Source organism: Harpia harpyja, chromosome 19, assembly GCF_026419915.1.
Source record: "Harpia harpyja isolate bHarHar1 chromosome 19, bHarHar1 primary haplotype, whole genome shotgun sequence".
In the NCBI taxonomy this organism is placed as follows: domain Eukaryota; kingdom Metazoa; phylum Chordata; class Aves; order Accipitriformes; family Accipitridae; genus Harpia; species Harpia harpyja.
In genome coordinates this window covers 17,582,010-17,607,190 of record NC_068958.1, presented here as the reverse complement: position 1 = coordinate 17,607,190, position 25,181 = coordinate 17,582,010, and the positions used below count along the sequence as shown (strand labels likewise).

General features: G+C 53.4%; 3 protein-coding genes across 6 annotated transcripts; 2 read left to right on the top strand and 1 right to left on the bottom strand.

Annotated features, from left to right (window-relative positions):
• Positions 1-197: 197 nt before the first annotated feature.
• On the top strand, positions 198-10,868 carry TIMM17A (translocase of inner mitochondrial membrane 17A). Its single transcript, XM_052815580.1, has 6 exons — positions 198-301; positions 4,491-4,590; positions 6,390-6,453; positions 7,798-7,926; positions 8,319-8,429; positions 9,746-10,868. Exons 1-6 carry the CDS (start codon positions 276-278, stop codon positions 9,814-9,816), a joined length of 501 nt encoding a protein of 166 aa, XP_052671540.1. The 5' UTR covers positions 198-275; the 3' UTR covers positions 9,817-10,868.
• Positions 10,869-12,465: 1,597 nt separating this feature from the next.
• Positions 12,466-19,930, bottom strand: ADIPOR1 (adiponectin receptor 1). The gene is made up of 8 exons (XM_052815104.1): positions 19,798-19,930; positions 19,369-19,581; positions 18,395-18,511; positions 17,465-17,636; positions 16,669-16,855; positions 15,263-15,450; positions 13,640-13,833; positions 12,466-13,315 (listed from the first exon to the last, which is right to left on the bottom strand). The coding sequence occupies exons 2-8, from the start codon at positions 19,507-19,509 to the stop codon at positions 13,187-13,189; spliced, it is 1,128 nt and encodes a 375-aa protein (XP_052671064.1). The 5' UTR covers positions 19,510-19,581; positions 19,798-19,930; the 3' UTR covers positions 12,466-13,186.
• Positions 19,053-25,097, top strand: LOC128154441 (tetraspanin-18-like). Of its 4 annotated transcripts, none has more exons than XM_052815108.1 (8): positions 19,053-19,124; positions 21,370-21,463; positions 21,659-21,853; positions 22,461-22,535; positions 22,866-22,964; positions 23,199-23,356; positions 23,626-23,709; positions 24,251-25,097. In XM_052815108.1, exons 2-8 carry the CDS (start codon positions 21,407-21,409, stop codon positions 24,405-24,407), a joined length of 825 nt encoding a protein of 274 aa, XP_052671068.1. In that variant the 5' UTR covers positions 19,053-19,124; positions 21,370-21,406; the 3' UTR covers positions 24,408-25,097. The 4 variants fall into 4 exon arrangements, with proteins under 4 accessions (XP_052671068.1, XP_052671067.1, XP_052671065.1 ...); XM_052815107.1 differs by lacking the exon at positions 19,053-19,124 and adding an exon at positions 21,008-21,174; XM_052815105.1 differs by lacking the exon at positions 19,053-19,124 and having other exon boundaries at positions 21,251-21,463.
• Positions 25,098-25,181: the final 84 nt, after the last annotated feature.

The following is a 25,181-nucleotide window of genomic DNA, read 5'->3' as shown; positions in this document are numbered from 1 at the left end:
GACCGCAGTGCCCGAGGACGAGGACGGCAGGAGCGGGGCCGCCGGGCCCAGCAGACGAGGCGGGCCCTGCCCCGGGACGGCCGCCCCGCGGAACCGCTGCCACTCAGCCCCTGGCGGGGCGGGGCGAAGGAGTCACGGCGCACGCGCAGACAGCTCCGCGCACGCCTCCCTCCCCACCGCCTAGTCCCGCCCTCCGTCCCCATTGGCAGGCGCCGGGGGCGGCGAGCCAATCGCGCGGGGGGAGAAGGCGGGCGAAGGCGGTGGCGCCTGCGAAGATGGAGGAGTACGCGCGTGAGCCCTGGTGAGCGGCCCGCGCGCGCGGCGGCCGTGGGCTCCGGCGGGGGGGGGGGGGGGAGCGGGAGCGGGAGCGGGAGCGGGCCGGGCTGGGCCGGGCCGGGCCGGGCGCGCGCTCCCCGGGGCCGCTCCCCGGTGGGGGGGGAGTGGGTTGACCTCGGCGGGGCCCCTCTGAGGGGGAGGCCGGGCTGAGGGCAGCGGCCGCGGAGGCCCGGCTGGGGCTGCCGGTGACTTGGGGCCTGGGTAGCCAAAGCCTCGCCGGTTAGCGAGCTCGGCGGGGCCTCCCTGAGGCGGGGGCGGGGAAGGTACCGGCGTGACGGCTAGGCCCTGAGGCCTGCGCCGGGCCTGGGCCTCTGTAGGCTGCAGCCCCTGGGCAGAGGCTCCCTGGTGGGGCGGCGGTTCGCCCCCTCAGGGCCCCCCCCCAGCGCCCGGTGACTCTGCCCGTCTCCTTCCTTCCCCCGGTTCCGTGAGGCGGGAGCTCACCGGCCAGGCCGCGCAGGCAGCCTTACCGCCGAACTGGCAGCATCTGAATCCCATCGTGTTTCGGCAGTGTCTCTGTAAACCGTCACAGCCTCGCTGGTTGCAACTTAAAGGTTTTATTTGTAGTAACAAACCATTTAAATGAAAGCCTAGGCACAGGATTAAGTATGCAGTGTGCTGCCCGCCTCTGCAAATAGAGACTGGTGACTGTTCACGAGGCTTTTCCAGAAGCTTTGCAGGTTGCTCTGCTGCCACGTTTTAAGTTTCTCCATAAACATCAGCTCCATCTTTCTACAGCACAAAGTTTGGGACATTAGCAAAATAAATTGTATTTATTTATTGATTGCTGGGGGCTGCAGGTAATCTCATTCTCCCTTCAGCAGGGTCATGCAATAGGGACTTTTTGCTGCTAAGCTGTAGGGGGGCTGTCGGGGGCCCCACACTGTTTTGTCCCATTTTGCTGCTGGTCACCCCCTTATCTCTCCCCACCCCCCCAGCAATGTGGGGCGGGGGGCTTCAGCCCCCTGGGAACCGCTGTTTCTGGGAGCGGTGTGACCTCACTGGAAGGTGACACCGTAGAACCTTGCTGTAATTTCCATCGCAGTCGTCTTTGTTAGAAGCGTGGATCATGGATTGTTGCATAGTCTCATCTGTGCTGGGAGCGGCCGGAACGGCTGACGGGGAAGGCAGAGGTCAGGCTGTTCAGGCTGGTATGTCACGATGGTTCGGCAACGAGGATGAAGTGCTGCTCCTGCAGGAGAGCTGGTGTCAGGCTGGCGCTGAGAAAAAGCAGCTTTGTTTATTTAAAACGCAGTGGCCTCTGACTCTCGTGGTTCATCGGCCGTTAGGAGAGCTGCAGGCAGCCATGGAGCTTGGAGGCAGACGATTCGCCTCTAAGCGAGGGTCTTGGCTAATGGGCAGGCAGAGCTGGCCTGGCGCCCGCCGGCTTTCCTCGCCTCGCTGGCCCTGCCACCCTCTCCTCTTTTTATCACGCCAAACAGTGCTGTAAGGCACCACAGCTCCCTCTGGGTGTGTATCTGAATTGTGGGGTATCCTCAGCCTCTCCTGTCAGTTGAGCCGGTATGTTGCTGCCCTGAAGTCCTGGCCTCTGCTCTCCATATCCCTAAGTGATCTCGGTTGCTATCGGGAGTAGGGATCTGACCTTATCTTGCATGTAGCAGTGAGCACCTCATTTCCCTAGTGTGAGGGCTCCCCTTAAAGTCAGGGAAACAATTAACAGTCACATTAAGCTCGTAGGTAAATGCCAAATTAATAATGGAATAATCTCTTTTATTCTCTGCCAATTCTTTCCTCTGCTGAGGTCAAGCACTGCCAGGGACTGTGGGGTGTTTTGTGTCGGCTTTCAGATGCACACGGTGTCTATTCGGGAGTTCAAAGGAGCTGACATACGAAATGGCTGTGCTGGTATCAAAGACGTTTACTCATTTAAAAGCTGCTTCTGCAGAGGCTTAGAGGGTGGTTTAAAAGGAAAATTAAGAACCCCAAAGGTAACAGCTAATGAGCTTGACATCTGAAGCAGGGTTAAAGATGGAAAAAAATCTAGGAAAGCATTCTGTGATTGGGGTCTAATTAACGAAGCTTCTGTAAAGAACAGTCATGACTTGCTAAATTGGAATTCTTTGACCTTGTGGGTAAAGGAAGACCACTTTACATAATCTATTTAGATTTCTAGAAAGCCTTTTAACAGGATCATTGTTAGCAAGTTAACGAAGGAAGAGAGTTGTGATGAGATGTTTTATTCATAACAGAGTAGATCAAAATCTGGACAGGAGACATGGAGAAGAACAAAACAACAAAAAAAACCCTGAGAAGAAAGACTTAGTCGCTTTTCATCTTGGCATCTCTGACAACAGTGTGCCTATAACCTTTTCCTGATCATTAAATGTAGGAAATAGGGGAAGGAAAATAAAATGTGAAGTGGTGCTAAATTATTTAATTTAGTCAAAGCTAGAGGGGATTTGTAAGGAGTATGAGATGAAAGCATGTTACAGGTAGGGCAGTAAAAAAGAAGGGTGATGCATGGTGGGATAATGTACAATCCTCCCGCTGTTTTCTGAATCAGTGCGGGTTTGGGACCTGGATGTCGCTGTCACTGGGGAAGATCGGTGGTGACATTTGGGTAGGGTTCTGGTGTGTTTGGAACAACCAGGCGATGCCAAGATGCAAAAGCAAAGAAAGCGAACAATGCCATGTGTGCAAACAACAATTTACCTTTGGTTAGAAGGTGTGCAGAGCTGGCTGCACTCTCTCATTAAAGCGTCTGCGGAGGTAGGGAGAGATTCAGAAGTAGGTCATGAAAGTGAGGAGCCTGGGAGAACATGTAGGAGGAGGGACTGCAAATTTTAGACGTTTTTTTTTCAGGAAGGAAAAAAACCACCACCTCGTGACAAAATATGTGGTACAGCGAGGGGTCTGGGGAAAAGCGATGATGTTTTTCACTCCTTACAGCAGAAGAGCATTAGCATATTCTGTGAAAGTAGAAAAGTGGCAGATTCAAAACGGATCAATGAAGATGTATTCTCAAGTGCAGGAGCTGGAAGCTGTAGGGAATCCTCAAGAACAGAAACGTGAAATTCAGAGTGAAATCAGAAATGCACATCGATGCTTATATCTGTGATTTGCTAATGTGAACACTGAGCTTGCCATAGTGTTCAGTTTTGTGACCCTGCATGTTGCTGTAGTCTGTTTTTTGCTAGGTTTGGTGATTGTTACCAGTGCAGGAGCTATAATCATCTGAAGCTTGGCTTCAGCTGTAAGATTTTGATATAAGATGAAAGAACGAAAATAACTTTGTTATTTTATGGTTTGAAATTACCAGCAGTGGCAACAGAAGTTAATAGCAGGTTAGTGCTCACCTGGTTTAGGAGTTCAGTTTAGTGGCAGAGAGTTACAAGGCTCTAGTGCTTGGCAGCGGTTTTGAACCCCAAATTAAAGCTTATCTCACTGGTGTTGAAAGTGTTTGCTGTGAGGAAGGTGCTCTTTCTGTTGCAAAGCTTTTGCTCACTGGGTGGAAACATTCGATGTGCTGTATTGTTGGAGGCAGGAATCGTGGCCTTCTGGACCTCTGACTAGATCTGTGTTTTGTTTGAATGAACTTCAAAGAACCTGGATGCATCAGGAAAAATCTTTCCAGTTTAACAAAAGATGACTTTGAAGTCTCTCATTTCAATAATCAGAACTAATGAAAAGCATGAGTAATTCAGGAAAGTGGTGTTTTGTGCCAGCTGTGAAATGAGTCTCATGGAATTTGCCACCCAAGTTTTCTGTAGGTCAAGACAAGAACGACAACAGTAAATTTAAAGCTATTTATGCTACATAAGTAGGACAGAGCTGGAATTCTGCAGAAGTTTTCCATGATGGAAATACATTTCTCTGCCTTGTGTGAGGAGTTCAGGCAATTCTTCTGTATAATTTGATGCTTACCACTCTAGGGAGACGGGTTGGTAGACTGTTGGCAAAGGTTGAATTTGTTTTGCTGTAATATTACTTGTGTGTGTGTTTTGTTGATGTCTGCGCAGCAAGCTGGATGTGAGACAATACAGCTGGCAGGCTTGATTTTCATGCCAGTTTTGGATACTGTGACACATGTTTTGACGGTGAATTTCCAATGTGAATGCACTCAGGGCATGAGTGGTGGATCCATTACAGTTGAACATGATGGAATTTAGTATTTTCATCTTTGTTTTTCTTTATAGTCCCTGGAGGATAGTAGATGACTGCGGAGGTGCTTTCACGATGGGAGCAATAGGAGGTGGCATTTTCCAAGCTATCAAGGGGTTCAGAAATTCCCCAGTGGTAAGTAAAGTCATTTGAGAGTGCATTCAGAGTGCGGTCCTCCTTTCTCTGGCCATCAACAGTTAATCTGGTCAGCCGAAGGTAAAGGAGAAGAAGTCCCTGTGCAGTGAGTGGGACTGGTTAATGGCCTGCATGTCATTACTCCAAACCAGGAGGGTACATCTGGTGAACGGCTCAGGTTCCACATGGGTCCTTCATCTTTCTGGGTAAAAGTTCTGCTTCCCGCTGTTTGATCTGATGGCAGCAGTGGAATGCTGGCAGCTGGCTGCCCTCCCTCACTGAGGGACAACTCCCTCAGGATGGGGAAGTGGAGGGTGCAGCAGAATATAACTGTCTCAGCTGATCTGATCAGCCTTTGGTTCTGTCCGCACGTAAAGCTGTGAAGCCTGGGCTGTTCTTCCTCTTCTGGCCTACCCCTTCTCCCTTTCTTTTAAGAAATGCAAAGACTCAAAGGAATAATCTTTTTCTCCTTCAGATTTATATTAGGGGGTATTATTTTCTTTAATTAATCTCTTTTTTAATTATTAGCATTTTTTATTAGCTGAATTTTTTTGATAGTCAGGTTTTGTTTAAATGCAGACGTGTGCGTAAACATGAAAGTTGAAGTTTAGCTGATGCAAGTCAGTTTTCACTTTCAGGATTTCTACTGCAAAATTTTGACTATAAACCTGTTGTAGACACATTTGATAAAATAAGATCCAATTTCTACTTTGCTTTAAAACATTTCTCTGGCTCCATATAAAAGGGGGTTTTTTTGAGTGCATTTTGGTGTTACTATGTGGCAATTTGTTTGCCTAAAATTTCTTAATAAGCCATCAGTTTGAGGTAAGTTTTGTAAATAACTGTTTCCAAACTAGTCAGATCCTGCAGACACTTAACTTGAAAAGGATTATATGCTTAACTACATGCTTAATTTTGCTTAAGACTTATTGTCCACACTTCTGAGTGCTTTTATTGAAAATATAACTTGGGTGTATGTTCTTTAAATCTTCTTAAAGTGTAGGAAAATATCTAGTCATACTTCTGTGGGCTCCTGGATGACATGCTTAGTGTTAGGCTCTGGAAGGCTCAGCACTACACTTAGAAGCTGAATTGCTTGCTTCTCTTAGCTACAGAGACTGAGCTGATGAGACAAGGGCTAAATGTTCCACCTGACCAGCAGGAATGACTAAATGTGGGACAGCTAGTGAGATTGCTGCTGCCAGCCGAGCACAGTGCTCCTGGTCTGTGGGCATCTGCGACAGGTTTGAGGTGGTTGTACTAGAATAGATAGACTACTGATGGAATTGTAATATAACAGCATGCAGTTTTCCTCTAACGCGGCACTGTGGCAGTCTTCCTCTGCGTAGATTTCCCTGTTCTCCATGGACAGAGTCTGCTCCCTGCGGTTACCTGCACCTGATGCTGCTGTTTGCTCCACTGGTATCCTGTGTGCAAACTGTGTCAAGTGACCGGGCATCAGATAGGAGCAAAGAAATGATATATGTGCAAAATAAATATGCTTATCTTGCTAAAAGTGTTCCTTTAAATGTCTCAATCCCCACTAGGCCACTCAAAACAAACTTTGAACTCAAATTATTTAATGCCTGATGGCTGTAATTCATTTCTGTAGCTGACAGGTCTATTATAAGGGAGTAATAAATACTAAAGTATGTGTAAAATGCAGTTTCTGTCAGCTCCTGATCACAGCTGTTGAGGGAGCTTAGAAATATGTTGGGCCTGTGGCAAGTTTTTGCTATATACAGTCAGATTGGCTGTAAGACTTCACTCTTATTTTAACTGTTTCTCTTTTATTGTAGGGTGTAAACCACCGGCTGCGGGGAAGTTTGACAGCTATTAAAACAAGAGCTCCACAACTGGGAGGTAATTAATTTTGTATTGTTGTTGCAGTCAGTTGGCTGTTGGTAGATAACCGAGTTTGGGAATATAATGTGGTACGAGTGCAGTGACACCTATGCTGTGGGCCAGCTGTGTTGCAGCAGGGTTTGTTGGTCCAAGCAATGAGTAAATACGGTTCTGGTGCATCCAGAATTAGTTTAAGTGTGGAGGAAGCGAGCTTGTGTTCATGGAGTGATAAGCCAGGGTTAATAATTTTGTCATACTTTAACCAGCTCTGTGCAGAGCTGCCTGGGGGCCTGTGCATTGTGCCCAGGGTTTTAAAATAAGCAAAACTGACTCATGAAAATAATCAAGCTTGGAGAAACAATGAAGTGGATGGGTGGGTTTGGGTAGGATTTCAGACTGTTCCCCTGAGGTCAGCTAGGTAAATTTCAGTCATTTCTATGAAGTGAATTTTGTACGTAGAAGTCTAAAAATCACAAAACTGCAGCTTGAGTCAAAATGACGTCGTGACCTCTTAAAGGTCACACTGTGGTCACGCACTGTGCTGTGCCATTATGCCATTCTGACAGGCAAATTGAATTAATGCATTACAGAAGGAGAAAATGGGAGGGTGGTGTTGAGCACGGAAACATCAACTGCAGCAGAACTACTTAAAGAAATCGGTGCCACAGACTGAAAAGGCTTTATGGCTGCAGCCTGTAGTGGCTGTGCAGAGAGGAATCCCACCTCCTGTTTTTTATTAAGTTGGTATAAGGTGTTAAGACACCTCAAATTAAGGAGGGCTGAACTTACTCTAAATAGTAGTTTTCCCAAAATGAGTCTGGAGATCAACATTTCTTTTCATTTATAATACACATTATTGTTAAAAAACTTCAGAATTTGCATTCTGAAAACTGTCGCAGTCTCTTTGCATCTGCCATACAATACCGACCAGCACCGATCTTCTGAGATGTCAGAAGCAGGATTAGGATAAGGTACGAAATTACTCTGCATCATTCTCTATGAGGAAATGTGTTTAACAAGTGAAAAGTCTGAAAGTTCCCTGAGCTAATCTGGCTTTATTAGGATGGAAGTTCCATTATAATCACTATTTGATAAGCTTCCTGTCATTAAATATAAATTAGTGAGAGTAGTATGTATAGAATGTATGTGTATGTACGTGCATGTGCAATATGTGTGTCACCTGGCAAGTTGAGAATTTTTCACAGTATTGATTTTAAGTTATGTTTGCTTCTTTGTGGGTTTGAGTATACTTCCATGTCTGAAAGCAAGCACACTCATACTAGACCATCTCATGATTATATGGGTGCACCATGGCTGGCTTGTCTGCTTTCTCTAAACTGTTTTTTGTTAATTTTTTAACAGGTAGCTTTGCTGTCTGGGGAGGTCTCTTCTCCATGATTGACTGCAGTATGGTCAGAATGAGAGGGAAAGAAGATCCCTGGAATTCAATCACAAGCGGAGCCCTGACTGGAGCCATATTAGCTGCAAGAAGTAAGAAACTGAGCAAAACGGAATTGAAAAACTTCTGTATTCTAAATGTACAGTTCTTATTGTTACAGTGAAGCAACAGTCTGTGATACCCACACTGGAATTTACTTTCTCAGAGAAATTGAAAGATAATCTGAAACTTTTGTCCTGTGCTTATGAAAGTAATAATTATGTTCTCAGACATTACCGGTGTTCCTTTGTTTCCTTGAGGAAGAGGGGGGGAGTTGCCCAGTAATTATCCTTTTGTTGGTGATGCTAATGAGGCTTAATGGATGCAAAATTACTGCTTCTGAGTCTGCTTATAGGAGAGATTATAACTAAAGAAAGAGAGCTATAATATGCAAAGTAATGCATCAAAGAAGTAAAAAGTGTTGTTTTGTGCTTTTTATTTTTAGATGGACCTGTTGCCATGGTCGGATCTGCTGCGATGGGAGGAATTCTCCTAGCTTTAATTGAAGGAGCTGGTATTCTGTTAACAAGATTTGCCTCCACACAGTTTTCAAACGGTAAGGAGCCATCAGACTATGGTATCGCAAGGCTTTTATAGTGCAGTCTTTACTAATGTACCTCTTCCAGTCATCGGTCTTATCACAGAGTAAATCTACTCTGCCAGTTGCCAGCTTGTAAGGCTGCAGAAAGTCAGGGAGGAGCCGCACGTTGCTGCTGACACAAGAGCATCATCAGCTCCTTCCCACTGGGTGACTGGAGACTGCATGGCTGAAAGCAGGGACGTCCCTGCTGTCCCTGTCTTCTGCCCGGTCCCCTGATGCAGCCACACAACCTGTCAGGTGGTGGCAGCAGTATTTGAGTCAGTGGTGGGTGACACGACCGGTTTGGGGGAACAGCAAGCAGCAAGTTTTGGGCAAGAGGGATGATGCCGGCAGGCTAGCTATGGTCTGTGTGCAAATGTGTAGGTAACCCTGGTTTAAATGAGGTGATAAAGATCAGCAGGCAGGTAGAGATAAAAGATTTCCAAGAGGGGTGGTGGTGGTGTTATTTTTCTAAACTGCTTCAAAAAATACATCCCTTTGTTTTTTTTCTAAGTAAAACACAAGCTGAGGTGTCAGTTAGCCGACTCGGTAACCACTTGTGTAAATACCTGCCTGTGCAAAAATACCTCTATCGCCCCACCTTATTTTGGGTGGAATACAGACAAGAGCACGAGTGTTGAAAGGATTAGTAGCAAGCCACTAATTCCTGAGAGGCTTCCTCTCTCAGGTTTGTTCATGGATGTTCTTTGTTCAATCTAAATTATAACAATTTCTGTTCTTAATCCAAAGACATTTTAAAATTAATCTGCTTTAGAGAAAGGGTATCATCTGTCCATTACAGTTTATTCTCTCTAGAATTGGCATAGAGTAAAGGTATTGCTTCCCTCCAGCAGAACGTCAGTAAGAGGAGTTGGGAAGCTGACTCCACAATGACTTGTTCCATTTCACTGGCTTGCTTTATTGTCGGGCAAGTTACCGTGGCTAAACCTTTACAGAGTGGCTAAGTTCAACTGAAGGGCAATAAGGCATAGGTTTCCAGCTCCTTTAGGTGACTGAAAATATTTCCTTCCCTCTCACTGCTCTGATTCATTTCCCTGTTAGTAAAAGAGATAAAAATATGGTCCTTATTGGGCTGAGGCTCTTGTCAATGTGTAAAGCTCTTGAACTTTTTTTGAATGAAAAAAAAAAATGTAAAGTCTTGTTATTGGCTTAATTTTAAGAGGGATTTATACAAACAAAAACACTGTGATTGTGTTTTGTGCTGTTAGTGACAAGAATCTCTTGTCTTTTAGTATTTATTATTTGCCTTTTTTCTCTTGCCTTGTTCACAGGCCCTCAGTTTTCAGATGACCCCTCCCAGTTGCAGCCCTCTCCGTTTGGCGACTACAGACAATACCAGTGATTATCCTCATTCTCCTAGTTCACGTTGTACCTGAGCTGTAATTTAAAATGCTGGAGGACCAAGATGCGGTATGTCTTTACACCAATGGTAGTCTCTTACACAAACCATGCCAAGAGGACCTTCAGCACTTGTCAGTGTAAAGCTGCACAGGAGAACTTTTAGAAGATGACAAATCTATTTATTCATTATAGAGTCCATTGTTGTAATGTTAATACATGTCTGATAGAATACATGGAGATTTAAGACAAGGACCAAATGGAGTCTTGTCATCCTTTGGACATGGACTGAAGTGAAAGTCTTTGGAGTCTTCCCTGGGATGTGGCATTGACCATCCACAGTGAACGCAGCTGGAATTTAGCCTCTTCCCCATCGGACTTAGGTTGCTACACATATTTCAGCTTAAGGAAAAGAGTTCATCTCCACACAGTTTTCCACTCCTAAAGCGAATATTACTGGAGAATGTGCAAGCCAGTGAAAATTACTTCCAGCAAAATATATATTTCACTGCTGTTCTTTGTTTTCTATGCTACTGCCTAAGTGCAGCCTAAGTTCTTCGGCTAAAGCAGAATCTGCCTTTTGTGGATCCGCAGGCTGCAGCATACCTCTGCCTTCCTCTAAACCCACAAGGCTTTGAGCCCCTTTTAGGAAGAGGTGGCAGCAAACTAATTCTTCACCTCTGCTGCTGCTTGCTGTGGCTTTCGCAGCAGGGGAACACCACAGACAGCTTCCCCTCCTAGAACAGTGCAGTGAGACGTGTGTAGGAGTCCCCAACAGAAAACGTGTAGGCCTGTGGGGCTGGAGGGTGAAGCATTGCACCTGCATGCCTGCTGCCAGTGCAGCCTTTTGCCTTTTCACCTCAGATCCAGTCCTAAACATGATTTGAAACATCTGCTCCATGTTTTTATTCTTGAACTCCAGTTGTGGAGGCATGTTCCCTCTTGTCAGCAGTTAAAAAATCATATCCAGTGACGTTTTCTGTTGTTAGTTAATACTATTGCTTGCTGGCAGTTCCTGATAGAACATCTGTATTCAAAAAGACTTGAGTAATATTATCTGAGCCGCTTCATGCCTTTTCTCCTGCCTGGGAAGGAGCTCGATCTCTGCACTCACTCAGGAAACTAAGTCAGACCCATGTAGTAGGAGGAGAGGATGAAAATAACACTGAAACGGTCACAGTAATGGTTGACAAATGGGTGAATTAGGATTGTACAAAGCATGCATGCACGTGCGGGATCCTGACCATCTCCTATGTCCTGTCATCCTGTAAAAGTGACATTTTCCTGTTTCCACACCCTGGCCTGTCCTAGGCCTGCTGGGGTGGGTGGGCCTGCTGTCCTAGGCCTGTCCCCAGGACTGCTGGGGCTTGTGTCTCTGGTGCCTTACTGTTTCATATAGTTGCTGCTGGTGTGTCATTTTCAAAACCCTAAGCACAAAAGCACTGTGTGTGTGTGCATGAAGGCCCGTCTTGCTTTGCTGCTTACCTGGTTCCTTGGGCAAACGTGAAAGACAATTTTCTGGATTTGTGTCACTCAGCCAGTGCTCCCCAGCCACAGAGTGGGTGAGTCTCTGGTCTTTGAGAGAGAACCAAGCTCAGCTCTCATCCTCTGTGGAGCCTCCCCCGTGTATCCAAATCTGTGTGTTAATCGCTAGATGTTTTCCCGTGCTCTTTATGTAGGATTAGAGCACTCGGCCGTTGTTCAAATCTGCGTGCAGCTTGAGGATTTCATTCTCTGTCCTGGCTCTCGCACTGCTGAGTTGTCCTTAGGGGTTTGCTGGGAGGGGAGAGGACTCAGCTGAGTCATCTGCCCCTATTTAAGCAGCAGGCTGGAGCACTTGGGTGACCTTTCCCACCACTGCTTTGTCTGGGCGCAGACTCTGGCTAGGGTGGGACACGGGGGTGCGCAGGACCTGTTGTAGGTTGATCTGCAGTAGGGGAACCTGCTACTCCATGCCCTGGGGGCTCCATCCAGGCCCTGCCTTCACTGTCCCCAAAGCTGGGCCACATCCAAACAGCTCAAAAAAGGACCACCACACAACCTTTCCCTGCAGCAGTGACCTGCCGGGGATAGCTGGGACACGTGCCACCGGTGACCGTCTGTGGTGGCCCTGCCAGGCCCTCCTCCCTTGCTCCTCTGTAAGGGAACGGGCTTTGGCTGCCTGAGCTGAGTTTTACTCAGATCAGCTCTTCCCCTCTAATCCCCCTTGACCGTCTGTGCTGGACGGTCACTCTTGCATACTTTGAGAAGCCTCTGATTTAGGGTGTCTGTCATCCTTCCCTCCCCCACACCAGCTGGGCTGCAGCATCTTTTCTGACCGGCTGAGAGCCCTTTGTTGTGCCGATCACAGGAGGGAAGTCAGCAGGCCCCCCTGCCCAGCAGCATATTGCCCAGCCAGGGAAGGGTTTCCTCCTCTGTCATTGGCACAACACCCAGGAGTTTCCTGTGTTTTATTTCAGCTGTTGGGGCTGTCCGGACTCGCTGCCATGGCAGGAGGGATCCCGCTGCCCCTCACAGCTGCTTCTGCTGCTCAGCCTTTGAGGGGACATGCTCCTGGGGGGTGCTCAGAGCCCTCTCCCCGAAAGCAGCCCAGACCCTGAGCAGCTTCCTCTCTACACCCACCCCAAAAAACGAGACAGACACCACCAGCACAACACTGAACTATTGACCTTTTTATTTCAATCAGCTACAGCAGCTCTACATTCCCCTAAAACACTGTCCTTCCTTTACTACCACAGACAGCGAGGGAGCCGAGTACACTGCGGTGGCAGCAAGTCTTTTTAAAGCTTAGTATTAAATATTAAATATTCTCTCATTTATGTTTACATTACTTTGTCAAGGAAAACAAACAAACAAACAAACAAAGACAATTAAAACTTAAATTACATAAATCTGTGCCCGTTCCCTGGGCAGCAGCACTGGGGGCCACAGAGCTGCCCCCAGCAAGGCGGCTCTGCTGCAAGGGATATGCAAAAATCTCTGGCCCTCGGCCTGGTAGTGCGTGACTCTGCTCGTTCCGGCGGTGAGCTCAGGAAGGGGGTGCTCGGCTGTGCCGGGAGCGGGGTACCCGCACCCTTTGCTTTCAGAAATCAGCATGCCTGGGAAGGTCGGAGGACCCTGGTGCAGGTAAAACACTGGAGGAGGCGAGGCCGCAGCACCTCCCCTCAGCCCCAGTGAAGTGCGCGGGGAAGGGGGTGAGGATTTGGTCAACAACTTTGCTGAAGAATTTTTCTGTTTCTTTTTTTTTTTTTCTTAAAAAAAAAACAAACAAAAAACAAAACCAACAACCCCAAACCATTTTGAGTCTTCCTTTGATTTTAGCAAAGACAGAGTTTAAAAAGCACTTAGGAAGCTTGTACTAAAATCAGGTTCTCTCAGAGGAGAGAGTCGTCTGTGCACCCCCCTTCGAGTCCGTAGCGAAACTCCTGCAGGTTCGACACCCCGTAGAAGTGGACAAAGGCCGCAGCCACCACGAGCACGTGAAAGATCTGATGCGACTGAAACTGAAGGGAAGCCAAAAAGCCCTTTAGACCAGACCAAAGGGGACAAAAGCAACACCGGGAACACCTCCTCGCTGCTTCTGCACTGCCCCAGGACTGTCCTCTGAGCTCCGCTCTTTCCCCCTCGTTGCTCCCAGGTAGCATTTTCCACCCTGTACTTTAGCCTGCCCTGCCTGCTCGCAGCAGCCATTCAAGGTCTGGCTGCCCTCACGTGCACTGGGCTACACCAGGACATCCCCAGCCACCTTCTCCTCATCTCAGAGCTCACTGCCCTCAATCACCGCCTCCCCCGAAGCACCCTGCTCACCACCTCATCCCCACACTCACCCAGATGTCAAACTTGCCCGGGAAGAAGCGCTCGGGTATGCGGGCGGCGTACAGCCCCGCACCCGTGATGTACATCACGGCCATGAGGAAGAACCAGCCCATCTGGCCAACGGTGGTGGCTTTTACAAACCCTTCGGCGATGGTGAAGTGCATGGTGGGCACCACGCCACTCAGCCCCAGCCCCAGAAAGACGCCTGCGGTGGAAAGGAGAGATCAGCAAATGGGAGGGCAGCAGGGACAGGGTACTGCTGCTCCCCACCAGCTCCCCTTACACCCTCATCCTGCGCAAACGGAAGCTCCTTGAGGCACCAGCAGCTTTTCCTCACTCAGTTCTGGATTACCCAACCCCCACAGCATCTATCCTTCACAACATGAGGGATCTACAACTCTACATCCTCATCAAAACCACTGCTGATCCCCAGTGCTCACTGGGCAGAGCTCGCCATGCAGACATGCGTTCTCTGTACAGCCACAGAGCTGCGGCAGCTCCTGCTCCTGGCTATGGGAACAGCCCTTTTGGAAGGTGCCAGCCCTTCGGATTGCACCGAAGCCTCACGAGCACGAGGAATGCAGCCATCCCAGCCATCCCTTCGAAGAGAAGTTTTGCCAAAGTTATTTGTTCAGTGAAGCTGCTTGAAGCTCAATGGGAAGGTGCTAATTAGCGGGGCTGAAATTTTCAGCTCTGGCATCTAATTAGTTTGGCAGAGAGAAAACGGCATCACAGTGAGACACCAGCCCAGAGAGGCTGCGGCTTGTAGTCGCAGCAGGATCTTGCTTCACAGCTGGGGAGGACAGCAGCCCTCTCCAGGAGCCGGCAGCTGGGACCTCTGCCAGCACACCAACACCAGTGCTGCCGTGGGGGAGCGGTGGGGCTGACAGTCCCACGCTGTCCCCTGCCCAATTCTGAGGGGGTCTCGTGGGTCACGCGCCAGTGGTGCTGCCCGGCCTCCAGCTCAGCATCATCTCTCATAGGGTAGCTAGATGCTGCTGCGATAGACATTTTGCTGCAGGAGACCCCCTGGGAGGTGACGGTGGGCAGAGGTGCTTCTCCACGTTCAGCGGTGCTCAGTGAGGCAGATTTAATCTGCAGAGGCTGCAGCGGGGGCAACGTGGGGTATGCACGTGGAGCAGGCTGGAGGCAGCCTCACCCCGCAGCCTCCAGGAAGGCAGGTACGTGCCAGCGTGTAACTGGCAGGGGACAGATGATGAGGGAACCTCTTCCTCCTCTGCCTGAGCTGCAGGTTCACGCTGCCAAACTGCTTCCCGGAGAAGGCGGCTTCACGCGGCACAGCCCCAGACCACCCAGCCACCACTTAGAGGGCTATTTTTAAATGCTGGCTGTCTGCTCCAAACCTCAAGCTTGCTGAGTGCCAGGCAGAGCTCAGGCCCTGCTCAGCAGAGGATCTAAATCCCCAGCACAGTGAGAGGAGGAAGACCTCTCCCTGCCAGAAGCTGCTGCAGGGCAGTGTGGTGCTCTGGGGGAATGAATTCTGCAGATGCTGAAAGCTCTTCCCAAATGGGAAGAGTCATCCCACCACGGGATCTTCCCAAAGTCCATCCCTGAAACCCTCCCGAGCTCCCTCCCGGGGCTGGGGACTTGGGGTGAGGAGGGAGAACTCCTACCTGCTCTTGTCTGCCTGTGCTTGGGGGTGGCGAACCGGTCCCACTGAGCAACGATGATGGCAGAGATGCCCAAGACACAAACGATGGAGAGGTAGATGAGTCTTGGCTGCGGGGAGCAGTAGAATGAGTAATAGAGCCATGGGACAAAGCTCCCCATGATCAGCAGTGCAATTCCTGAATAATCCAACCTGCAGTCAGGGTGCAAGGACAGAGAGTCACAGGTGAGCCCCCAAATCCACCCCACCTCCTTGCATCCTCTTGGTAACGGTGTGTCAGTACCCTCCAGCCTGTCTGCACCCAACTGGAGTCACCACGGCCAGACAGGCAGCCACAGCCCCACGGGTGAAGCTGCGTGTCCAGAGAGGGGAGGAGGGCTGCACTCAGGTCTCATCAATGCAATATGGGACAGGAGAAAGGGCCTGGGCACGTACGCGGCTTCTGGGGATGCCAGCAGAGCTCAGCAGGAGCGCAGGGGATAAACAGGAGCTGGCTGGAGACGAGAGGGGCCATGCACTTGAACCACCACGACAGGACACGGCGGGCATGAGTCCTTGTGCATTACGGATTTGACTATTATCCTCCACTGTAAAGTGCTTTTTATCTATCGATCCAGGAACCATTTCACCACTGAAACACACCTGCTTGCGTTACTCCCACTGGCATGGCAGCCGTGGCAAGTGCCTTCCCCGGTATGCAAGGACATTTCTGCTGAGGGTGTAGTAGCACAGTTTGTTCTGCAGACACGATCCCACAGGATCTCTGGGGTTTGTACAAAGGGGATTGGCGGGATTTCCCAGCAAGCAGCACCCAAGTAAATGCCTTTGACAGACTTGCGTGAGCAAGATCTTATTTGAAAGCCTTGCCACTGCTCTTTCTGTGCCACGAAGGCTGATGTGAGCTTAACTCTAAGAGCAGCCTGCACACTGACCTCGGGGAGAGGCACTGGCCACTGCCCAGCCTTTCCACTTTGCCAGGAATCCTGCTTGTTTTCTTTCAATTTGGTTTCAGTCCAAACTGGATCCAAATCAGAGTGTTTGAAAGCATCCAGTAAGCTGGAAACTGCCAAACTGCGGTGTCCCATGGCTGCCCAGTGAGACCAAGACCCCTCCTCCCTTCACTGCTACGAGGGTCACAAAGGCTGTTCCCTCAGGAGCTGCAGGTTCCCAGGGTCCCTGTCTTTATCATCCACCTGAAGGCATTTGAGCTGGCAGATTTAAGATTCTCAGGCACAGGGCAGAGCCCTCCAGGACCCAGCTGTGGTTCCCTCTCAGCTCCACGCTGGATTCAGTGAATGCTCCCTTCCCCCAAGGATAAAACATTTGGGAATGCGGCACTTTCCAAGAGGAAGCGCTGTGAGAACTCAAAACCTCCTATGAGACCACACAACCCCGCTTGTGCTGACTCACTTCGAAAAAGTCCGCGAGACTTTCTCTGAGTGACAGTAGACAGTGTGGAAAAGCCAGGAGAAGCTGAGGCACAGCACTGCTCCCAGGAAGAACATGCCGAATACCACCTTCTCCTGCAGAGGAGCCATGAAATACATGTTGGGCCGCAGCATGGTCAGGATCCCCAGGCAGAGGAACAAAACAAAACCTGCAGGGAACACACCAAATGGGCAGTCAGTCTGAAGGAAAGTGAACGAATTCAGCAAAGAGCCAGGAGCAACACAGCCCTGACTGTGCTCTGCAAGGCAGGCCCTGGACATATCCTGCTTGCAGCGCACCTGGAGGTGCTCAGTCGCACCTGGGGCTGGCCTGGAAGCGGGCCGTTAGCTGAGGCTGTTGTTACCGCAGATGAGCGGAGCTGGGGACAAGGGAACGGTCAGGCGCAGGGTGAAAAGCCACTGACCATCCCTGGGTTTCAGAGGAAAGCGCTCTGAGGCTTTCCTGTTTTGCCCAGGACACATTTCTCCATCCCACTCTTGCAGAGCGTCGGCAAAGCCACAAACGGTCGCTGAACCCAGCGCTGGGGCCCCACTGTGGTCTGGTCTCCCTTCAAGCAAAGAGCTCCAGGAGCTCTCGGGCACCTTGTGACAGAGCTGCCTGCATGCACAGGATCAGGCATGGGTACGCAATCCTCACAGGGGGGTCCTGGGCACGGAGAGGACCCCAGGACTGAGCAAGTCCTGGCTGTAAAAGGCCGCCCTGTGCATGGGGGCCAAGCCCACCTTCAGCCCAAGGGCTACCAACCCCCCTCAGTCACCTAGCAAGTGCGTCCAGATGTTGCCCGTCTCAGTGTGTATTCGGAAGATGCTCTTGAAGCAGGCTCGAAAGGACGGCATGGGAGGCCTGTGGCCGTGCAGGAGGTAATCGTTGTCCTTCAGCCAGTCAGGCAGCACATCGTAAGGAATCACGCGCCAGCGCCCTTCCCACACCTGCAACACACCAAGCTGTGCTGGTGGCCCCCAGAGCATCGAGCCAGCCCAAAGGTTCAGGTTTGCTCACCCCGGGAGCCTAAAATCACACTCGGAACAAGCCCAGCCAGGGCTGAAAAGGCACCGTAAGGCTCTTTGGGGAGAGAAAGTTCAGCGTTGGCAACATCAGCACCCTGTAGGACCCCTTAAGCCACGCACATCCTGCAGAGCGCTCCCTGTGCTCAGTGAGTCAGAGGGGATTCGCACCCTCAGGTTTAACCCTTCCGCACCTGAAGCGGCTGTTCTCTGCAGTGGGGAGCTCCCATTTTGGTCAGGGAAGAGACAGCCCTGGCTGGCAACAGAACTGGGCTGGCCCTCAGCCGATGCCACAGCTTACCAAACCGCACTGACCATGAGTGCAGGCACTGGGTGAAACCAGCAACGGTGCTTGGTGCTCCCGGTCCCTGTTAGAGGACTGCAGAGACACTGAGGCTGCTCCTCAGGTTGCTGCTCGTCCGGCATGGCTGGGCACAACCACCACCCCCCACCAGCACTTCCGATCCACTGCCATCCCCTTCCCACTCCGCTCCTGGGAGACGCTGCTGGGAGTAGAGCCAGAGCAGACTGCCGGCAGAGCCGCACGGAGTCCCGGGAGCTTTACCCAGAAAAGAGCAACGCATCCCAGTCCCTGCCCCCCACCCCAAGCCCTGGGCTTGGGGCATCCAGGCTTCACTCATTCTCCAAAATCAGGACTGGGGGATCGCCACATGCTCCTGTACCTTATACACAAACTCTTCCATCTTCTCCATGGCATGATGAGCCTGCAGAGGCAGAGTCAGCACACGGACCACCTCCTCCTCTTCCTCACGGGCCGCTGGGCATGGTGGGTCTTCAGCCTAGAGGCAGAAACGCCGGGAGGAAATCATCCCTGCCCACGGGAGGAACAGCGTGCGGAGAGTGGCGAGTCCCTTCTGAGAGCACCTGGGGCGTCATCCCTTCCCGAGGGGACAGGCAGCACCTGCCGGTCACCACCGCTTATGCAACACGCTACTGTCTTAACCATCTCAGGCAGGCTAATCCCAGATTTATTCTTGTTGAATGGTAGGATTACTGTGGGGGGTTTTCACCCCTACAACCAAGGCTGGAACAGCCACTTGGCCCAGCCAGGAAACCTGGCCCTCCACCCCTACTGGCAGCCCAACACAGAACGGAGGCAGTGCTGCCCCAGCACCCTCCCGGGCTGGGAACACTCTGCCTGTCCCGGCTCAACTCCCTCTCTTCTCCTTTTCCATTAGCAGGTTTGGGAAGGTGGTTTCCAGCCCCAAGGGCCACGGAACAGCTAGGTGACTGAGAACACCCCGTTCCCTCCAAGCAGCAGCGCTGGCATGCAGACACAGCGCATCTCAGCTGATGTCTCTGCACGAGGGCTATCACAGATCCACGCCTGCACGACAGGATAAGTTTCTGGGCCAGCTCAGGGTGCAGACCAGCCAGACCGTCAGTGTTCGGGTAACGAAACATCTCTGCACTGACAGAAAACAACGACTAAACTCGGGACTCTGCAAAACGCACCCGGCCGGCCTGCATCCTTCAAGCCACTAATGGGATAACGGGCAAATTCCTAGGTTAATCCGCAAGGACGGAGCAGAGAGGCTAAGCACGGAGGAGCAGAGCCAGCCGCGGCAGCCACCCCAGCCGGGGGCCCGCTCGCCGCCTGCCCGCTCGGGGAGGGAGGGGTGGATGAAGGTCTTACACTGGCCGAACCGGCGGCTCCTTGGTCCCCCTTCTCCTCCAGAAGCGGCCCCAGCTCGGCCAGCTCCAGGTGGGCCCTCTCCCGGCCGGCGGCGGCCAGCCCGTTGCCCTGCCCGGCGGCGGAGGCTTTGCGGGACGCCATGGGGGCGGCGGGGTCGGTCCTGGTGGCCGAGGGCAGCCGGTGCAGGTCCCTCCGCGTCCTTGTGCCGCCGCGCTGGGGAGGGAGGGAGGGAGGAAGAAGAGAGTCACCGGGAACCGACGGCCGCCCTAGGCCGGGCCCTCCCCGGGGGCTGGCACAGGCTGACCCGGCCCCCCGCCCCGGGGCACCGGAGGGGCCGGGGCCGGGGCTAAGGCCGCCGCCGCCACCCGCCGGGGGAAGGGGGAAGGGGGCAGCGCTCGGACACCCCCGTCCCGTCCCACCCGCACTCACCGGCCGCTACATCCCGCGCTGGGCGGCGGCGGCGGCGGCACCGGAAGCGACGCTGAGGGAACGGGCCGCTTCCGGTCGCGAAACCCCGCCCCGCGCGGCGACGACGACACCCCCGGGACGGAATGGAGGGCGCCGCGCGGGCCTCGCTCTCTGATTGGTCGCAGCCGCTGTCTGTCTCTCTTCCCTCCCCCCCCGCCCCGCGCCCCGCTGGCTGCCGGGCGCTGCGATTGGGCGAATCGCCCACCTGACGTGCCGGCGGGAGGCGCTCTAGCCCGGCCGCGCGTCTCGCTGGCCGGGCGCTCGGCTGCCCCCTAGGGGCGGGGCGCCGCGCGGCGCCGGGAGCGCCACCTCCGGGAGTCCCGTGATGGCGGCGGGCGGGCCCGGTCAGACCGGGGAGAGCCGGCGGGTTCCGCACCCCGCGGCCGTAGCGGGGAGGGGGGGGCCGACCCCCGCGGAGCGAGGGCCGGGCCCGCGCCGCCCTTAGGCCTGTGGTTATTGTGGGAGCAGCTCGGAACACCTGGCATTTGTTTTCAAGAATGACCGTTAGAATTTGTTGCGCCGCATGTTTGCCAAGCCCTTGAAGAACTCGTTTCACAGGGTCAGGTTGGAGGATGGCCTTGTGTAGGCCTGGGAAGATGCGGCTGAAGACAGTCACTAGTATGTCTATGGAATGTTTTTATCTTTAACTGCTCTGAGGACTGGCAAACATCCCAGCTGGGCCAGATGTGCCCTCCTGTGTTAGTAGTATTGGCTGTGTGCCGTTAGTACTTTCTAGATCTTTGTTGAAACATATATAAGTTGGATTCTTTTGTGAAATAAAGGGAATCTTGCACAGAGAGCTTGAGCGCTTGATTCACTCGCCACAATTATAGTGGTCATGGCCCCATGACCAGGGCAGTGCGGCCCTGAGGGGCACCCAGGCCAGAGAGGACGGACCCAGCTGTCCGTCCGTCCATCCGTCCCTGTCCCTCTGTCCCCAGTGGCCGTCAGCCACCTTGGCCCCACCCTGCCCGCACGCATGCAGGTCCCCACGGAAGGCCGTCTCGGGCTTCCCCAGATGCCAACAGCCCCGGAGAGCAAATGTTGGCAGCAATAATTGATGGCCGAGGTCGCCCTCGGCCTGTCGGGTCCGGCTCGTCTTTCCCTGCCCGGAGATTTAATTACCTCTGCTAACGACAGCCGGGGCCGGAGACTCCCCTCTGCCCGGCACAATGGCGGATCCTGTTCCCCATCAATCATTCATGCACCTGCCGCTGGAAGGGATTTCTCGGGGGCTGCTCAACCGGGAAGGGGATGGGGGGATCTTCCAACCTTCCCGGCGTTAAATAGGCACTGCCGGTGCCAGGGCAGGTCGGAGGCGCCTGGGTCACCCGCGGGGTGAGTGGTGGTGGGGTTTGGAGGGGACACAGGGTTTGGGGCTTTTTGGGGGTGCAGCGGGAGATGGTGGGGGATGGGAGATGGATTTTGGGGGGCTGCTTGCTGGATGGGGGCAGCCCCGTGTCCCGCCGGAACCAGGTGGTCCAGGAGAGGTTGGGGCTGGCTGTGGCCAGGGCTCTGCTCTCCCCTCTGCAGGGACGAACGCTGCTGTGTCCCCCGCTCCGGCGTCCCCATGGGTGTCTTGAGCTGCATGAAGTACCTGATGTTCATCTTCAACGTGCTGGTGTTTGTGAGTCCGCCTGGGCCCGGCGGGCTGGAGGGGTGGAGGGGTCCCGGCCCCGGGCCGTGATGTCTCTGTCTGGCTCAAGAGGGTGGGTGACACCAGTCCAAGGGAGGGGACCCCAGCAGAGGTTAGAGCATCCCCCGTCCCCGTGGGGTGGCTGGGGATGGTCCCTGCACCCCATAACTGCGACGTGTCCCACAGGCTGGGGGAACGTGCCTGGTGGGCGTGGGGGTCTGGGTGGCCGTGGACCCGGCTGGTTTCCAGGACATCGTGGCTGCCAAGCCTGTGCTGAGCGTGGGTGCCTACCTGCTGCTGGCCGTGGGCATCGCCCTCTCGCTGCTGGGCTTCCTGGGGTGCTGCGGGGCCCTGCGCCGGAGCCGGCCGCTGCTGCTGGTGGTGAGTGGGGGGAGATGGGTGGGAAGGCAGCTGTGGGATGTGGGAAGCTGGGCGGGCAGGGGGCTGCGGGGTGCAGGAGCTCGCAGGATGCAAGGAGCCGGGGGATGGAGGGTGTTGGGGGATGTGGGGTGTCCCTGGCGGAGCCAGAAGCCCGGTGTTCCCCATCCTGTCCCTGTCAGCTCTCAACAGCCCCCCCCAACCCAGTCCCCACTTTGTGACTCTTTCAATTTAGAGCCCAGAGGATTTTATAAAGCCACCGAGCAGGGTCACTTCTCTCTGAGGCTGCTGGCTTGTCCCAAATGGCATTTCCAAGCTCCCCCCCGCAATGGCGAAGGCTAGAAACCCCATTCTGAGCATGACACCACAATTTCTTTGGCATCCCCAGACCCTGGCAGCTGGTGCTTGTTTTTAACCCTCTGCCTTGCAGCCATGGTGCTCGGAGATGTGGCATCTGTCCCCAGGAGCTGCGCACTCGTCCCCTGTGTCCCCTGGTCTCAGGGGCGCAGGGCATGGGCAGGGCTGGCCCCAGAGGAGGGGAGGAATAGCTGGAGCAAGCTGCCCACAGGGTCGGGCTGGTCTCTGACTCCTTCATCCCACTGCCTTTCAGTTCTTCATCCTCGTGAGCCTTGTCTTCATCACACAGCTCGTTGGGGGTGTTCTCTTCCTGGTGCACTGGAAACAGGTACCATCCCCATGCCCTGACGCCATGCCCGGCATGGCCAGCCCCTCTCCTCCCTCTGTCTTGCCATGGGTCACAGCTCTGAGTCCCCCAGAGGACTGGGACTGGTGCAGGGATGTCCTTTCTCACCCTCACCTTCATCACCAGCACCCCGATGCAAGCCCAAAACCATGTGGGTGGGTCCCATGAGTGGGTCCCCCCGTCCCCTCAAAGAGAGAGGGTGCCCTGGCCAGCATGGCTCTGGGGGGGGGGGTTTAGGGTGGGTGCACAGCCCCCACAGCCCTGTCCCTGCTACCGGTCCCCCAGTGCTCACAGGCGGCACCCATCCCGCAGATCCGGCCGGAGCTTTTCCTGTCTGAGCTGCGGAGTAACTACCGTGGGGACGAGGGTCCTGAGGTCTTCTCCACTGCCTGGAACACGCTCATGGTCACGGTGAGCAGCTGGGAGGCTCCTGGTGGGCTGTGGGGGGGTGTGGAGCATCCACAGGACCTGCTGACTGTGACCCTGAACGCAGGCGAGGGGCTCGTGCACCCCGGACAGACACTGAGCTGCATGCTGAGCTGTTCCCCCTCCCTCCATCACCTCCCTATGCAATGTCCCCCCCATTTTGACAGTGTGTTGATGGCATTTCCCTTCTGTTTCAGTTCTCTTGTTGTGGCGTTTTAGGACCTGAAGACTTTGAGAATGGCTCCCTCTTCCAGGAGCTGCACCCAGGGACGCCCTGGCCGCAGGCATGCTGCGCCCGGGATGGGCTCCTGCAAGCGGGCGAGCTGCTGGGCTGGGAGCAGTGCCGGGAGAGGAGCCCCGGCTATATCCATGAGCAGGTAGGACACGACCCTGCCAGGTCCCTGTCCTGTCCCCGGCTTCCCCAGCACTTCCCAGGCTTGTGGCAGCAGGGCTGCAGCACCCTCTGCCCCCGAGCATTGGGGACAGGAGCCTGGGACGCTGCCTGCCCGTGGTTCTGCAGCCCAGTGACTCCCCAAGTCCCCAGCTCATCCAGCTCCACCACGGTGCCCTCCCCCCAGTCTCGCCCTGAGCTCCCTGCAGCCGTGGGGAGCACAAGGGATCCCCTCCATCATCCCTCTGCCCCCAGGGCTGCTTCTCCACCTTTGGCAGGACCCTGCAGAAGTACATCTCTGTCCCTGGGACTTGCAGCTTGGCCGTGCTGGGCATTGAGGTACTGAGTGGGGCTGGAGGGGACAGGGCAGATGGGAAGGGACAGGGCAGGCAGCGGGTCACCTCTCACGAGCTCTCTTTTTGCCGGGAGGGTGCTCTGTGGGTGAAGGGACCAACAAATGGGCTCAGACTGGACCCCCCCAAGCCTCTAGCTGTCACAATCACACCCAGAAAGCGGGTACACATACAGTGGGTCTTGTCTCGGGGTATAAAGCCAACCTCCCGCTGCAGATGAGCGAGGTTAAAGGACTGGGTGTGGGGGGATATTTTGCTCCCACAGGCCCTGGGGGGGGGTGTGTGTGTTGCTCAGCAAGCTCTCTGCAGACCCCAGGAAGCTGACAGGGGCCTCCTCCCCCATGGTGTCAGGACAGCTGGCATGCGGCCCCTTGAGGGGGCACAGCCGCCACCTGATTAAACCAGGAGCAGAGGACAGCAGTTCTTTAGTCTTTGGGCTCTTAGATTTTAGCAAGCAGCCGCAGCAAGGTGCGAGCGCAGCCCTGCAGTGGGGGACTAACCTGCTCCCCCCGCTCCTGTCATTTCAGATCTTTGCCATGTTCTTTGCTTTTTGCCTTTATTACAACTTCGACTGAGCAGGATGAAGTGTGGCAGAGACAAGCCAAGGGTTTTGGAAACAGCAGCAGGCAAGGACACTCCATTTCCTTGCATGTGAGAGCACAGGTCTCCAGTTCAGCGCTCTGATTACTTCCCCAGGCAGGCGGGAGCCTTGCCGTGTCCTGTCTCTGCTCCAGCAGGCATTTAAGGATTGGCCTGGCTCACTTTTCTCAGAGCGGGGACAGGACACAGGCTAAATTCCTTGCAGGCAACCACGCAGAGCAGGAGGCTGAGCATCAAACTCACTCCCACTGCGATCTGCCATCAGTCTTCACACAATTAAACAGCTCTGGTGACAGGGAGTCCTGCCCCTCGTGCACCTTCTGCTCTGTCGCACCACCAAAAACTGTCCTTCCTCCTCATCCTCTCGAGCTTCTTGCCCTGCACCTCCCCTCCCCGGCCCCCGCTCTCTTCCACACCCATCCTGCTCCCAGACCTCCAGGCACCCTCCAGGCTTTTCTGCATCCCTCTCAGCTGGTGCTTTTCACTGGCCACCTCCTGGAGACACAACAGAGTCAAGACCCAGCCCAGGGCACATTAAATGGTCCAAGCGGCAACTGGAATCAAACAGGCTGCTCTAGAGAGCCAGAGTTTTGAGTCTTAGGAGTCTTAATGATGGACTTATCCTTTAGCAGCCTTGATGCTACAAGGAAAAGGAAGCCTTTACTAGAGAAGGATTTCCACAAGCTAGCTCTAATGTGTCTGTCGCTCAGCTTCTGCTCTCAGTTTGTTCTGAAGCAGGGACAGTAACATAGAAGCCGAAACACTTGGTGCCGTTCCCACTCCTCAGAGAAAGCTGGAAAGCAGAAGCTGAACCAGTATTTCCAATTTTCCTTTTTTCCAGAATATTCCAAAAACTCC

Bases quoted from the DNA above. Each gene is read 5' to 3' on its own strand.
- TIMM17A (XM_052815580.1), top strand. From the start codon at position 276: ATGGAGGAGTACGCGCGTGAGCCCTG. The intron at 302-4,490 runs GTGAGCGGCCCG...TTTTCTTTATAG, and splicing joins GAGTACGCGCGTGAGCCCTG to TCCCTGGAGGATAGTAGATG. The intron at 4,591-6,389 runs GTAAGTAAAGTC...CTTTTATTGTAG, and splicing joins GGTTCAGAAATTCCCCAGTG to GGTGTAAACCACCGGCTGCG.
- ADIPOR1 (XM_052815104.1), bottom strand. From the start codon at position 19,509: ATGGCGTCCCGCAAAGCCTCCGCCGCCGGGCAGGGCAACGGGCTGGCC. The intron at 17,637-18,394 runs GTACAGGAGCAT...GGTGTGTTGCAG, and splicing joins TGGAAGAGTTTGTGTATAAG to GTGTGGGAAGGGCGCTGGCG. The intron at 13,316-13,639 runs GTGAGTGTGGGG...GCTTCCCTTCAG, and splicing joins CGGGCAAGTTTGACATCTGG to TTTCAGTCGCATCAGATCTT.
- LOC128154441 (XM_052815105.1), top strand. From the start codon at position 21,281: ATGGGGGCAGCCCCGTGTCCCGCCGGAACCAGGTGGTCCAGGAGAGGT. The intron at 21,854-22,460 runs GTGAGTGGGGGG...ACTGCCTTTCAG, and splicing joins GCCGGCCGCTGCTGCTGGTG to TTCTTCATCCTCGTGAGCCT. The intron at 23,357-23,625 runs GTAGGACACGAC...CTCTGCCCCCAG, and splicing joins CCGGCTATATCCATGAGCAG to GGCTGCTTCTCCACCTTTGG.